We start from the raw sequence: 16158 nt of genomic DNA, 5'->3' as shown, positions 1-16158 counted from the left end.
AGTCCTCGAGGGCCAGTATCCTACATGTTTCAAACCCTTTCCCTCAAAAACACCTGATTCAAATGATTGGGATCATTTTGAAGCTCCTGCAGAGCTTGCTAATGAGCTAATCATTTGAATCAGGTGTGTTGGGGGAAAGAAAACCGGAAAACATGCAGGATGCCGGCCCTCGAGGACTGGAGTTTGACACCTATGGCCTAGGAAAAAAACGTTTTGTACCACCCCCCCCTCCTGCTGACTTCAAATATCAACATTATCTAAAAAAATTGTATAGTTAGACCTAAACCTGTATCCCTTTTAACATTAACAAAAGAAAAAAGCAATTTCAATCAACTTTCAACAACTGTTTTTATTTTTTAAAGCGATTGTACAGGTTATATCTTGAGTCTTGTTTATACGTGAATTATGCTAGCAATGACTCCATCTCGCACGGGCAAGATAATTCGTAATGCATACCTTCCAGAATTTCTTTGTGTGGAAAACATGGCCGATGAACAATTGCTTATGGAAGTTAGCTGGCACAAACATGTTTAGGATTTGGCTGAAAAGGACTAACGTGACTTAAATATTGTAAACAACTTCGGGAGAGCACGCACACCAGTGAGAGTTGAGGAGTCTGTTAAAAAAAGCTTGGAAGAATTTAGATCATTTGAATCTACTAGGATTCTCTACCTCTGTTAAAAAGTAGTGTTGTTTGTATGCTGTAGATCACGTGTCAAACTCAAGGCCTGGGGGCCAAACCCGGCCCGCCACATCATTTTATGTGGCCCGCGGAATGCTAATTATGACTTTAATATTCTGACTAAAATACCAAATTTTCAAGTTGTCTTGCAACAAGCATTTTCTATGACTAATCACCCTTTTGAACAGATTTCAAAACTAGGTAAATGTGTGACAATCATATTTAAAATGGATTTAATTTCAGAGTCATAACGGCCCTTCGACGTAAACAAGAAGTACACTTTGGCCCACGGTTGAAACATGTTCGACACCCCTGCTGTAGACACTATTTACTCCCACCTATAGTATGGGAGAGTATTGGCTGCGTGGTGGGTGAACGCTGCATTGAGTATAAAATGCTGCAAAAAGCTTGCCAGCTAGAGTGTTCACACGTCAAGTATAAACCAAGCTTAGTCAAAAACAATGGCGTAAGATCGATTTCAAAAAGCCGTATCCGTGTTTTCAAGTAGACATAGGCGTGTTTTCGGATTTGTATCCGTGTTTTACCACTCGTATGAGGACGACTCTCGCGAGACACGTACGTGAATCTTCCTTCGGACGCATGGATCTGCCTTTGCACTCGTGGCTCTATGGAGTAAGACGGCTGTCAAAGATGTATCCGTGTTTTCAAATTTGTATTAGTGTTTTCAGATTTGTATTTATTCTCAAATTTGTGTCCGTGATTTACCACTCGTATGAGTACGTGCGAGTACGTCGCGAGACACGCGCGAGAATCTCGCCTTTGGATGCACGAATCTTCCTTTGCACGCATGGATCTGCTTTTGGGTTTGAGTTGGATATGCAAATTGAGATGACGTCACCTCAAGAAACCAGACAATGTCAGTCGATCTGCGAGCCAAAGACATACAGTATGTTAAGGGGCCCATATGGTTATTAGACAGTTGCAATAGCCAATTGAGTCATTCGGTAGCATTCTAGAAACCTCACGTTGAACGTGACGTGATTGGATGCTCACTCCAGGGAGGCGGAGCTATGTCGATCAACCGTGTTAAACGTTGGAAGTCGTTAAATAAAGTTACTTAAAAAAAAGAAAAAAACAAAGAAACATGTTGCTCAATCAAGCTAACTGTATTGCTTGTCTGAGCTGTACTAAAGGCGTAGCGTACAGCGAAGCCAGACCTGCGGACATTTAGCAGAGAAATCAAATCTACTCACTTTTTTTTTTAACACACAATGGCTGAAAAAGAGTAAAACATAGAACAGACGCGACTTTCAGCATTAGCCTCCATGTCAATAGAAAATGATTTATTATTGGAAATGAAACTAACAGACAAACTCTACAAGCAATTGAAGTGTGAGCATTGAAGTGTTTTTGGGGAAAGAAAGAAGAATGGATTTTGTATTGAAATAAATGGGGGACAGCCGTTTTGGTGTGTCAAGCATTTGGTTTATTTAGTTTTTCATTGTTAATATGTTTTCCTTATTCATAAATATTTTGTTCATATTCAATTAGTGGTAAAGAAATCAAATACTGCATTGTTCTTATATCAAATTGCGATTTGTAATTTAGCGTATAATCTTGTTAAAGCTTGCCTGCTCTTGGTGGACTTCATAAAACTTTGTGGACAAATAATTTTAAATTATTAATAGGTGCTTTAAGTTTTGTCAGTATCACGAACAATGTTAAGTTGTAATTGCTGATGCGGGTTTATTTAGGTTTAAATGCTCTGGGAAAAAAAAAAAAAATCCAAGTACTATATTACTTTTTCTTAAACCCTAGTTTACCAGGGTTATTTAAATGTTATTGAGTAATCAAAAGTGTTGAAAATCACTTGAAAACTTTCATCATGCAATTCTAATGGTTGAACAAATTTGCCATTCTCCTGAAAAGTGATGAGTTCGTAAAAGCAAGGATATCATGACGCTAGCGATATCATGTAAAAAATAATGTGACAATCCAGAATTTTTTCCTCAGTAAATGTGTGGCATCCTACCTGGGTGTAGTTTACAGGCCGCTGCAGGGAAGGCATGATGTGAGAAAGGCTGTCAGCTTTGAGGAGAGTCGAGTCTGGGATGATAACGGTCCCATTGACATTGAGTGCTGTGATTGCTTTCTTAGTTAAGTCAGGGTTCAGTTTACACAATTGCTTATCTGAAGACAAGACCTTCTGCTTCCCCACCTTGACTGCAGTGGTTTTGCCGAGGGGCAGAGTCTGCCCCTCCGCATTCCCAGATATGACAGTGGAACTATTGAAAATGGCTGCATTGTTGCCGCAGCCCTCTATTGTCTGTTCCAAGATTGTCTGATTGTTCATTTTGATGCGTTTAAACTTGAAGTTGCTCTCTCCTGGGTGATTCCTCTCATTATGCTCTGTCAGGGAGTCAAACTTTTTTGTGTTGAAATTACATACAGCACACAGGTACAGCGGGTTGAGGATGACATTGGGGTGATTGGCATCCACGTGTACTTTGAATGAGTTGAGGTTCTGAGTGGAGAAGCTACAGTACTTGCACTCATAGCCCTTTTGTTGTTTGTGTGACGTCTTGGAACCGTCTGACGACTCGGATGCTGGGATGTCAGCCGGTGGTGGGGGGTCAGCGGTCTTCCCCGTCAACTCTGGGTCACCAGATGGCTCTGTCTCCATAGCATCCTCCTCTGTGTGGTTCTCTGTTATCTAGAAAAGTAGGGCACATTTTCTTATTACAAATCAAATGGCATAATATTCAACTTAAAATAAGTGGATAGTGAAATACAAACATTTCAATTAACGCAAGACTTGTTCATACCCTTTACCCCAAATAACAGTAAATAAATAAGGCAAGATACATAAAAAAAAAGTGTGTCGGGCATGGGTCTCAAACTCATTTTTATGGTTGGCCGCATTGTAGTTATATATGATATGATCTATTTGATTCATTAAATCATCTATATGATTTATTTAATAATGTTTAATTCTTATTTTAATTGATATTTTTGTGTTTTTTTTTTATCTTAGTACAATTTAATAACGTTTATTTTTATTTTTAAATTTTGACAAATTTAGTCAGAAACTTCATCAATAGCATCTGGCGGGCCACATAAAATGATGTGGCGGGCCGGATCTGGCCCCCGGGCCTTGAGTTTGACACCTGTGCTGTAGGGCATAAGTGTCAAATTCCAGTCCTTGTGGGCCGATATTCTGCATGTTTTCAGGTTTCACTCCTCAACATACCTGATTCAAATGATTAGCTCATTAGAAAGCTCTGCAGGAACTTGAAAATGTTCGACACTGTAGGGCGTCCAGTCCTTGAGGGCTGATGTACTGCATGTTTTCTAACCTTCTCTCTCAAACACACCTGATTCAAATAGGATCCTGTTCAAGCTCCTGTGGAGCTTACTAATGACCTAATCATTTGAATCAGGTGTGTTGAGGAGGGAAAACCATAAGAACAAAACAGGCCAGCGGCCCTTGAGGAGTGGACTGGAGTGTAGGGTACGGGTGTCAAACTCAAGACCCGAAAGCCAGATCCACCCCGCCACATCATTTTGGGTGGTCTGCGAAAGGCTCATTTGACTTTAAGTTTCTGGCTAAAATACCAAATTTGCAAGTTGTCTTAAAAAAAAAATTCAGGGAAAAAAAAAAAAAGTATTTATTTTGTTCCCAATCTCTTTTTTGAACAGATTTTAAGCGACCTCTAATTTGAAAACTAGATAAATGTGTGACGAACACACTTAAAATTTATTTGACTTCAGTTATACCAATCTCTGACAGAAACTATAAGTACACTGTGGCACACGAAAAAAAATGAGTTTGACACCCCTGCGTAGGGTGTTTAGATTAAAAGGAAAATGTAAATGATTTTTTTTTTTTTTTAATAACTAGCGCTGAGTAAGGAATTGAAGATACTAGTCGTTAATAGAGTACCTCTTCATCATCAAGCCCCGCCACCATGGTCTCCTGTGGTCGGATCATACAAGGAGTGGAAGCCTTCCGCCGGCTAGACATGATGAGTAATGAGGGACGGCTCCCTACACCTCTACTTGACCAGATATGCTGTAAAGAAAACTAGGACTGGGAAGCAAAAGAGGCAGGACAACTGCCCACAGGAAGTTTCCAATAGCCAGGAGGACTGATTTGACTGGTGCCGGTCAGGCCTTTAGAACAGGAAGGCCTTTAGAACAGGAACCCCCCCCCGGGGCACACAATTAGTAGCAGCGAACCACACAAGAGGATGAAGTTCTGGACTTGTCTTGCTGACCGTGTCAGCTCTGCAGCAAAATGACCTCATGAAAATGCATGATAGGACACCACCTGGACAAACAAAAATAACGTCACACTTTTACTTTCACAGAGCCATGAGACATAAAGCAAGAGACAATTTCCTACTTATAAATAAATATGTAAACACACTATTGAGTTCTGTTCACTTTGGTTTGGTACATCGCCACAGCGAGCGTGACATTCCCATCACAAAGAATGGACGAGTACAGACAGTACAGACAGCCTCTCGGCTGGGAGACAACCACTCTACCACCGAGCTATGCCTTACTCAGTACACACAAAACAATTCTGTCATTGAGTAAGTCCATACTGATGAGGTTTTGACACATCAGGAGTCAGTCTGTTTGCAATGTTCTGTCATTGTTATTGTTTTATACATCAAACGTACTAGAGCAGGAGCCACCAACTGGAGTTCGTGTTTTGAGTATAACCATCATCAGACTTCTACAGCGCTTGCTGATGATCTGATCTTTATGAATCAAGTGCGTCGGAGGAGGGGTACACTAAAAACACACTGGGTACGTGCGCACGAGGATCAGAGTTGCGACCCCTGTACTAGAGGGATACTCATACCGGAAAAAAGTTTTTTAGTTTTAAAGATTCTGGAACAAAGGGAAAGTCAAGTAAAAAACTTTTTTTTTTTTTTTTTTTTTAATTTTGTATGTGTCACAACTCGTCTAAACACAACATTCAGATCAATATTGCATTTATGACAGAAACACAGGGTACCGATTGCGGCTCGCTTGTTTTCTGGGTTTGGTCACATGGAATTTGACTTAGGTTGCACTGTGATGCCATTTTCAGTAAATAGAGGGTACAAAAATGTCCACCATAATAATCATAATACTGTGTTTGGACTAGTGGGGTCGCATAGAACATATCATGCAGAAAAAAATTGACGTTCCCCATAAAAACATAGACAACCAGACAGTTAATCTTGTAATGTTGCAGTTAGGAATGGAAATCCCTGACCTGGCTTGCATTTCTGTCAGTTTATGTGGGTGGCGTGACTATGGTTGATTCAGTTTCACAAATGTGACATCAACAATGTTGGACTAGTGGGGTCTAATAGAACCTATCATGCAGAAAAAAATTGACTTTGCCCATAAAAACACATACACACATAACCCAACCAGACAGTTTATCTTGTAATGTTACAGTTAGGAATGGAAATCCCTGACCTGGCTTGCATTACCGTCAGTTTATGTGGGTGGTGTGACGATGGTTGATTCAGTGTCACAAATGTGACATCTACAATGTTGGCAGTGCCTGTCATTAAATAATTAAAGTACAGGAGAAGAACATTATTTACAAAAGAGATCACACATCTGGTGTTTTTTATTTTTTAACCTTGGCATGTGTTTACTACACGAATAAGACAAGCATTGTTTGAGAAAAGGACTTGTGATTACTCACCATTGACCGATTAAGTACTATATCATTGTGGCTGGTACCCGGATTAAAAATGACAAGCATAGGATGGTATTCATCTCAGTGGTGTTGATAACCTACGAAAACTTCACCACTTAGCAAAATCAGGTTTTAAGGCTAGTCCTTTGATGTTCTATCATAAATGGATCAGATCATTTTTTTTGGAGCATTTTCACATCCTTTTATAATTATATTCATTAACATAATACGAGTATTGTAAAGCTCAAAGGAAACATGAGACTACAAAATAATGTGGGGACATAGCAGGGCAACAGAAACTCAGAGCAACTTAAAAATGACGACAACTTATTAAAAATGCTTGTACACATCTTTTAACGAGCACTATTGTGGTACAGAATGAAGTCACATGTTGACTTCTGTTGGTAAAAACAATGTGAAAATAATAGAAATTAAATTGGAACATGCATAGTTTCAACAAGATATTAGACAGTATGTGATGAGAAATTTACAGCTGCAATTTGCTGGCAACCACTTCAGTGTCCCCTGCCTTCTGCCTGAAGTCAGCTGGGAAAGGCACCAGCAAGCCTGTAACCCTTACGAGGATAGGCAGCTATAGAACATGGATGGATGCCATTTACAACCTTGTTGTGACACTATTATCATTTAATTGATGGCATAGCTGCAGTACAAATACAAATAATGCAAATCGTGCCTGACATGTTAAGAGAATAAGGAATTCATAAGTTGGAGAGAGTCAAACAAAGGAGAGGCAGTGGTCAGGTTTATTTAAGTGTTGTTAAACAACTTCATGAGCAATAATGAAGATAGGAAGCACGGAGAAAAGTTTCCTAGGCTAACATAAGAAGGAATTTGTGAGGCTGGAAAATGTTGATGACATCATAGAGGCGGGTGACACTTCATTGTCATAGTCCCAGCTACAAATCAAAGGAGTTGAAGCAAGCTCCTAGTAAAAGTAATTCACTCCACTATCAAGTGGGTTTCCAAAAATCCTCAAATACAGTACAGTGATCCCTCCTACTTCGCGGTCTCAGATATCGCGGTCTCAGTACTTCGCGTTTTTTTTCCAGGGGGGGGGGGGGGATCATTTAAAAAATGTGCAAAAATGTAAAAAAATGAAAAAAGCAAAAAAGTACATTTATACAGTACTGTATGAATCAAATAACTAAGTAATATTAGTTAATAACTATGTTAAGAATTCTTCAAGCATTAGAGTTCGTGACGTTTTTTATCTTATTTTGAAATGCATGCTTTTAATTTGTCGGGTCGCGTTGCATTTCCATTTCTTGTTTTACGCTCTCTGTGCGTCATTCGGCTCATTGCGGTGACGTAGTGAATGACAACGTAAGCTCATATTTATAGTTTATTATCATTTATGGTGATAACACACGCTACTGCCTATGTTTAGTAAGCGACGAGTGTGTATTCTGTTTATGTGTTCGTTTGTGTAGAGGTTGCGCTTTATAGTTAGTAGTTGTTAGTTGTTGCTAACCCGCTAATGTCGGCTAAAAATACAGTAAATTCATAGATTAAGTGTTTATATGTTAGTTGACTGACTTTAAGATTGTTGTTGATTTATTATTCAACAGATACTACATGATACACCATACATGAGCCAAAATAAATGTGAAGTTCAACGTGATGACTTACGTACTCTTTTCACCGGAGTCTTGGTGCAGATAACCAGTCCTGAGAACAAATTCTCAACAAACTAAGTAATATTAGTTATTTAATGAATATACAATAATGTTAATAATGTTAATAAGGATAATGTAATGTTAAATAATAGGAGAAAGGAAATAAATATGCAAAAAATACAAAAAAAAAAAAGGAATGTTTATGGTTACTGCGGCTATATTGGGGCGTACATAGAAATCTAGGAACTGATACCCTACTTCGCGGGTTTCAGACTTCGCGGGGGGTTGATAGCCCCCATTAACCGCGAAGTAGGGGGGATCACTGTATACCCGAATGTCTTCTTACAATTGGCATACCACCTTCATAACATTACTTGCGTGTCTGCATAAGGGACTAAATAAGATGTCATAAAGTTGATGTGAGTCTAAGTTTCTCCCCAGATAACTTAACTCCTCAAATGAGCCACCTAAAATTCATTAGAATGCAAACTCATTACAATGGTGTCACTATAGCAACTAAGGACTTTGCCGTGTAGTATAGAAACGGCTACAGTGACAATATATTCACACTGACCACTTGGGTGTTAGAGACACACATGGGCAAATGAGATCCACTTGAGGCATGAAAAAAAATGTTGATTTCAGGAGGTTTCATTACTTTTTAGGATTTTTCTCTGTGATTTTAACGAGCTTGGGGTCTGGACAACAATCATCATCCTAACTAAAATATGAAACATGATAAGATCAAAAGTATGGGTTTCTGTAGCATCACAGATAGGAGGAAAGTCCTCGTACTGCTTCTACACCATGCAAGGGTAAATACATGTTAATCTTTTTCGAGGCGACGTTCACGTTTTTTACTTTTGTTTTCATTCGGGGTTGGGAAGGAGAGATTTTGCATAGTACCAAGTAAGAGCAAAGCTTCATTCATTGGATACAATGTTTTCCTGGAGAAAATTTAAAAGTGGCGAAAATGTGTGTTGCGGAGCATAAAGACAGACAATTAAGCATGGGCCGATAACCGGAGTGGCGCGATATCACTGTTTTTAAAGTCATGGGTGTTTAAAACCATCAAAACCGGTAATTTAATTTCTTTTGGCCCTCCCGCGTCATCTCCCTTAACAGGCAACGGCAGTGTGCTCTCATTGTGTATCACCAGCCAATCACAGTCAATTTCCTACTTTGTGGGCTTTAGTATAAATATAATTTTGCTGCTGGGGCTAACTACAGCAGGTAAGTGGTTCACGAGTTATCATAATGTTGCGATTATGGTGCCTGAATGGAAAGCGAGGGAGTGGGTGAGAGAGTGCAGAGGTGAAGTTGCGAGTAAGCTATGAGCTAGTGGTGAGCAAGTGAGAGAAAAAGAAGGAAAAAAAAGAGAAGGAACTGGTGTGTGCTATGTGAGGGGGAAATAAACCAATCGATGGGTGTTTATTATAAATCGATCTTTTAAAAAAAAAAAAAATTGGATGGGTAAAATCAGAGGTTTATTGGTGAGCAAAACCCTGCACTACGTTTTGGCTACGCTGCGCTCCACCAACTTTACCCAGGACTTGAAAGATTTGCTCTGCTGCCGTGCAGCATGGTCAGTTCCATAGTTCAGAAAGCACCAAACAGGAAATAGAATGTGATCTACATCTGAATTTACAAAGAAAAAGCACAACACATGGACATTGTCTTCTTTGCTGGTAGATTGGATGTACCTTCTCTGTGCCATTAGCATCAAGACATAAAGAGCAAACACGTGCCTCCTGTTAATTGGCACTGTAACATGTATACAGATGATATATTACTGTTTGAGATACGATTCTATCAATTCTCCTAAAAGTTGTTTGCACTCACGCATTGTAAATGGAACTTGGTTTGTTTCTAGATTTTTGAAAACTTTGTATTTTTTTTTAATTGCGCGAGTTTGTAGTCCCTGCACAACTGCTGTTTGCCCTTCTAGGGACTCTGTGGCACGGCGAAGCGGAGACACATGCAGTGGCCAGGAGTGTGCGGCATCATTGTGGTGCAGCACGGCGGTATTTGAAATCTGCAGGGCAGTATGTGAAATCCACAGGTTACACAGAGGCGGTATTGTTCCTGTAGTTTGTCTTGTCACCTAGCAAAATAGCGATTAGCTATTTCTTGTCGATTAGCTTGTTTGTTGGCGGCAAGTTGTGCTACATTCAAATGCTCTTTTCATACTAGTCAAATACAGGATGACTGAAAATGTTTGATCCTGGATCAAACACACCGGTTTTGTCTGCTTGTTTAGGACATGAGCAGTAAATCTTGCACCACATTGAAGTGATCCAAGCCACGACACATTTTGGAGCCACTTTTCAGGTGAAAAAAAGTTTGGCTGACGCTCGGTTGTTGTCATGGGTTAAAGTTAGGGTGGGTACGCTGATGCGTGAAGTGAAGAACATAATGTTAAGCATCAGTGGTTTTAGTCGTGCATGTGTACGACTTATGTGCATGCCTGAATATAGCTACCCTATCCTATCTTACGAGCAGGGTTTCTGGAGGGTAACGTAAATTTGATAGGCGGAATGGATATTACTGTGTGCATCCTCTTGACAAGTGTTTACACTTTGCTGGCGCTCCAGTTTGTTTTGATGATGGCTATTTCAATCACTCTGCTGGGATAAGCTCCAGTGCCTTACAATCCAGATGATGATAATAATCGGTCAAGTGGATGGATGGATGTTTCATGACTGGTCAGCTTTCAAACGGCGTCATGAAAGGGGTGTTGCACCCACACAGTGAGAGGCATTGGTTCAGTCAACAAAATGTTTCACTTTTTTCTAACTTTATATAACAAGGAAAACAATGAGATTTACATCTCTTTTGCAAGAATCTCCTGGAGAAAAAAGATGTAAAGAAAGTTGACAACAGGGAGATCAGAATTAAATATAAGTTCAGAAAAGCAAGAAACAGAAAAGTAATTATGAGAAAAATAATAACGATATTAAAACAATAAAATTAAAACAGAACAATAGCAGTAATTACCACTGCAATAACAGTTACAATATCTACAGTATATTACCGTATTTTCTGGACTATAAGATGCACCGGCATATAAGACGCAGCAGCAAAATATGAGCAAAAATATGACTTTTGTCATGGATAAGCCGCACTGGACTATAAGCCGTAGATAATAAAATGAGATATTTCTGCAAAAAGATGGTACATGGAAGTTTATAATTTATTTTTTATTTTATTTATTTTTTTGTAATTGTCTGCCAACAGCAACATCCTCTTTTTAACAGACTGAACATGCCTGCATGTTTAGTCCCAAGATATTTTATAGAAAATGGATGGAAGGATATTTTCAACATGAACAGAATACTGTGAGTTAAATAGCAGTTCAAAATCAAAATCAATACTTCAGTAGCATCTTTTTTTTTAAAATCTTTCTTTGATCGATTAGTGAACATAAAAACACATTGCACATAATTCATAGATACAATCATAAATACATAAATAAAATCATATATGTACTGTGTACTGTATATAAAATTTACACATCACAAATTTAACCAAAATGTTAATTAATTCTCTTATTCAATTTAGACATATATTTTTTTAATAATATAGTTTTAAAACTCTTTTCGATTCACATTTTCCAGAAACTGAAACCTCAAACATATCCACACATTTCCTTGCTGGTGGCTAGTATAAAAAAAAAAATAAAAAAAACAACAACAACAACAACAACAGATAAGCCGCACTGGACTATAAGCTGCAGGGCTCAAATCATGAGGAAAAAGTCGCAGCTCATAGTCCGAAAAATACGAGAACTACCAGAACAGCAGACTTTGGAAGTGGATTACTTGAAATGAACAACAGCAATGAGAGCTTAGTATCATCTGAACTTGCAAGTCGTTCCTCCCTAAATCGATTCTTGAAGCGGGAACCTCAAAAGGGTTCAAAATGGTTAAAATCGATTCTTGAAGCGGGAACCTCAAAAGGGTTCAAAATGGTTAAAAACGATTCTTGAAGCGGGAACCTCAAAAGGGTTCAAAATGGTTAAAAATATCAGTACCAAAAAAAACAACCCTCATATTTCATAACAAATCAAATCATCAATGTGCCAAATGTAATTTATATGCGTATACAGTATTTAACTTCAAAAAAAATTATAATATGGGACCTTTAGAAACAAAGTGAAAATAGAAAATTCGGATGTGCCAGCAGATGACTTACACTACTTCTGTTGCATCACTGCTGATGAGAAAAAAGGAGAATCAGACCAGTGGCATTTGTGAACATGTGCAAGTTGCTGTAATTGGAATCTTGGGAAATCAGGCCCTGTGTTCTGTACATTGCCTTCACCTCATTGAGGAAAGGCTAAACCAGCATGCTGAGTCTCCCCTTTTTTGGTTATAAAGAACCCAATTATTGGTCAAAAAAGAACTGATCCAATATGTGTCAATTTGATCCAAATTTTTTTCAACAGTAAAAATTCAACCTGCGTTAATTTGTACAAAAACAACCTATAATGTTGGGTCAAATAGACCGAACTATTGGGCCAGTCCATTCTTTACACAGAAATGGGCTCATTTTGACCCGTTCTCCCCCCCATGTTAAGTTTGAATTAAACCCTTTAAAATAATCATACATTATTGGCTGAACATTTTGCACCCATGTTTTTTTTTTTTTTAATGAATCAAACTTTTAAATCCCTGTTTATTGAGTTTATTACTTTCATTAAAAATACATTAAAATTGTAACTGTGCAGAACAAATGAGAGAGAGAAAGAAATGGAGATTTTAATTTTTGACCATAATGCCCAGCACTCCAAAGACTACAAATTCAGAGGGCAGAAACAATTAAATTATTACTCTTATTGGAGTCACAGAGGGTGGTGTGTTACATTTGACTTTGGTGCAGGCAGCATAGCTTCCGTTCCCACTCAGTGATGGTGTGAATGACTGTTCGTGTCTACAGTGTACCTGCCCTGCAACTGAGTGACAACCATTTCAGGGTATTGTCTGTAGAGATATGCTCCAGCACTTCGCTAGGCTAACAGGATTAATGGTGTAGAAAATGGATGGATGGCTATAGTGTACCAAAAGAATATTCAACTGAATCACTGGTCTTGGGAAAATATATATCTACTTAACAGCATCTTCTAGAAGAGGCTGCCACAGTGACTCTGAGTGTAACATTTTAATAATCAAAAGCACAAAATGTAACATAAACATTCTGACTGTGAGGACACAGTCAGTAGATAATATACCTACTCTGTCACAACCACCTCGGTCAGCACTACAACCAGCTCGTCCTCCTCCTGTCCAACCACATTCCATTCAATCAGCCACCAGGCACAACCAAATACTGCTCTAGCATATAAGCCTGTCTCTGTCTCTTCTTACCAGTCCTGCCAGATTGTCTTGCTTCCATGCCAAGCCTTCTCCCGTTCAGTTCAGTTCTGCTTGCCCGAACTTTGACTCCGCCTCCTCCCAACTACCCGACTACATCATGTCCTAATTTGGTCAATTTTATATATTTTTTCCACAAATACATGCTATCGATCGGTCTCCCTTTAGACATGTTATTTATTACAGGTGAATGACCCATCTAAATTGGTTAAGATGGCTTTCTCTGTTCCCTCCTTATTCGACCACCTTACCATGGTGGAGGAGTTTGCATGTCCAAATGATCCTAAGTTGTCTGTGGCTTAATGCCCCCGGTATGATCAACTGCTCAGCATACATGTCATTCTGGTTACCTGGAAAAAAAAAAAGATACTTTTGGAGGTGCGCGTTTTCACCTGATGCCTGGGTTATGTGTTTTCACCTAATTGACACACTTTTTGTAAATCAAAATTAATCAGATCTCAATTTTTGAGTAGTGTTGACAGTATGAAAAATAGGGTGTGTAAAGATGGAGCTAGACATTCTTCCCCCAATTGTGTGCTGAGCCCACAGTATGAGTGGAGATCAGATGAGCAATTCAATTTATGCCATATCCATAAGTAAGCTGTGATCACAACTGCTACAGATATTGATATTCAGTGTTAACTGATTAAGGACTCACTGGTTAATATCAGATACTGCATACTATCCAAGCAGTGAGTTATTTGAAGAAGTGTGCATGCAATGATTAATTTGAGTGCAGATTCAGAATAAGGTACTGTAAGAAACACAGAAAACAAAGAGAAGGTCTGCGGAGTTACTGACACATACAGTCTCTTCCTCTCTGCTCTATAAATTTCAGCACCAGCGGGAGGTGCTGATCCAGTGTCTTGATTGTTCCTTCCAAGCAATGATAGGCTAGCTGCCCAAGTTACATTATTCATAATAAAAAATGTAACTGTAAACATTTTATTGATTATATGAAAAGAATACCCAACAAATTTTTGCTATGTCTAACCTTGGTCCTCCAGGTTGGTTTCTGTGAGCAGAGGGAGCCCTATGTTGTAGCCCTAACGCCCAACAGTCTGGATGCTCATTAAATTTGTATGAATACTCAGCCTGGAAGTCACTTGCTGGACTATATTATCTTTTTCGCCTTTAGTGCTGTATATGAGAATGGTCTCTTATATGCAGCTGTTATTATGAAAGAGTCAGAAGATGGCGGCAAAACCGCTGATGAGAATTGGCTAACAATCCAGCATGTATTGTGAGAATATAGAGCACAGGGGAAATCATTAGAGACCTCGTCTAATGTATGAAGCCTTGAGTGATGATGCCACAGAAATCTACTGCATTTGGAGTATAACTGTTATAGAAGCAGCAAGATGATAAATACACAGTGTTCGTGAGTCACAGCAACACCTCCCACTCAGTGAAGCAAATCGCGGAAGGGTAAAAATGAAGAGAAGAAACACAAAAAATTCCTCCGTAAGCATGACAATTGAAAATCATTGCCATCATGTGTAAAACCAAACACATGGTCTGCATCTAGAACTGGGGTCGACAACCTGCAGCTCTGGAGCCGCTTGTGGCTATTTCATCCTAATGTTGCTGCGCTCCATGATTTGGGGAAATAAATAATGCTTGGTTCAGTTCAACTACTTGGATGGTGAAACAAGCGATGCATTTGAATTGCAGTTAATGCTGTTTGCGTGATTAGGTCAAAGGGCATCATCTCTAGGGCATGTTTGGTGGGACGGGACAAAAAATGTGATGCAAGACAGCCAATCAGTTTCCGGAAGGTAAAAACAGGAAAAACAGGAAATATAGCGTGGCCTTCCAGATTAAAAGCACAACAGCTGGATATGAAAATCTGGTGGTGTGCTGTTGATCAAGGAGGGAGTGACATCTATTGTTAGAATTTATCAAATACGGTGAAACCTCAATATATGGTTGCTTCTGTAGAGGTTTTTTTTTTTATATTAGAAAAATTACTTAGCCTACGTATAAAAGACAAACAAAATGAAACAAAACTTGAAATCTCAAAATTTCCATTTAAATAAACGTAATGTGAGAGTCTCCTGCTCGTCTATATGGCTGCTTGTTGATGAGAAGTAGACGTTGAATATTATTGCGGTTCTCTGGAACACATACAGAAGCCTACAATAGGCTTATTTTTTGTTTACACTCAGCAAGTAATGTTAGTGGTGTTGTCCTGTGTGCCAAATTTGCTATGTATTGGGGAGTGAATTTGTTTGAATTATAATTTACTTTATTTTAGTTTAGTATTATTATCATCAAGCCTTGAAGCCTTGATTATATACTGCTTAAAAAAGGGCAATACATATAGACGTTTGACCAAATATGATGAATCATCGTGATAAGTGATTTCAATATTGCCCATAATTGTGCAGCCCTAATTTACATGTAAAACACGATTCATAATATGAGAAAAACGCTCATACAAAAGCCAATCCAGGGCGAATTGATTTAAAAAAACAAAATATAACAAAAATAGAACGCTTTAAAAACAATACCCGATATACTATTGGAAGCTCAATTTTGTAACGCAATACGGGACTTGCATCACTTCGTATCGCAATACTATATCACACGTATGCCTTCTGTGATGTCAGACTCTCGAATAAATACCCCTCATGCGCACACTTAAACATTACTGGCTAAACAGACTATTTTCATAGATTTTAAATGTCAATAAACCCACATCAGCCATGAAAACTTTTCCTTCTATGTGATGCTGACAAAACCTAAAAAAAAATAATAATTTAAAATAAGTATCCACGAAATGTTATGAAGTTT

General features: G+C 38.6%; 1 protein-coding gene across 3 annotated transcripts in view; it reads right to left on the bottom strand.

Annotated features, from left to right (window-relative positions):
- zhx2a (zinc fingers and homeoboxes 2a) overlaps window positions 1–16158 on the bottom strand; it is a 41358-nt gene that overhangs the window by 10323 nt on the left and 14877 nt on the right. For all 3 annotated transcript variants that reach the window (XR_015865165.1, XM_088411251.1, XM_088411252.1), the window contains 2 exons: window positions 4587–4973; window positions 2676–3356 (listed from right to left, as the gene is read on the bottom strand). Coding sequence is in view for 2 of the 3 variants with exons in the window: in XM_088411251.1 (XP_088267377.1) it covers window positions 2676–3356; window positions 4587–4667 (762 nt within the window). In the remaining variant the exon portion in view is untranslated. The remainder of the gene's footprint in view (window positions 1–2675; window positions 3357–4586; window positions 4974–16158) is intronic.

The sequence above is a fragment of the Hippichthys cyanospilos genome, chromosome 3 (assembly GCF_059441005.1).
Source record: "Hippichthys cyanospilos isolate Australia breed blue-spotted pipefish chromosome 3, RoL_Hcya_1.0, whole genome shotgun sequence".
In the NCBI taxonomy this organism is placed as follows: Eukaryota; Metazoa; Chordata; class Actinopteri; order Syngnathiformes; family Syngnathidae; genus Hippichthys; species Hippichthys cyanospilos.
This window is presented reverse-complemented; position numbering and strand designations above follow the sequence as displayed.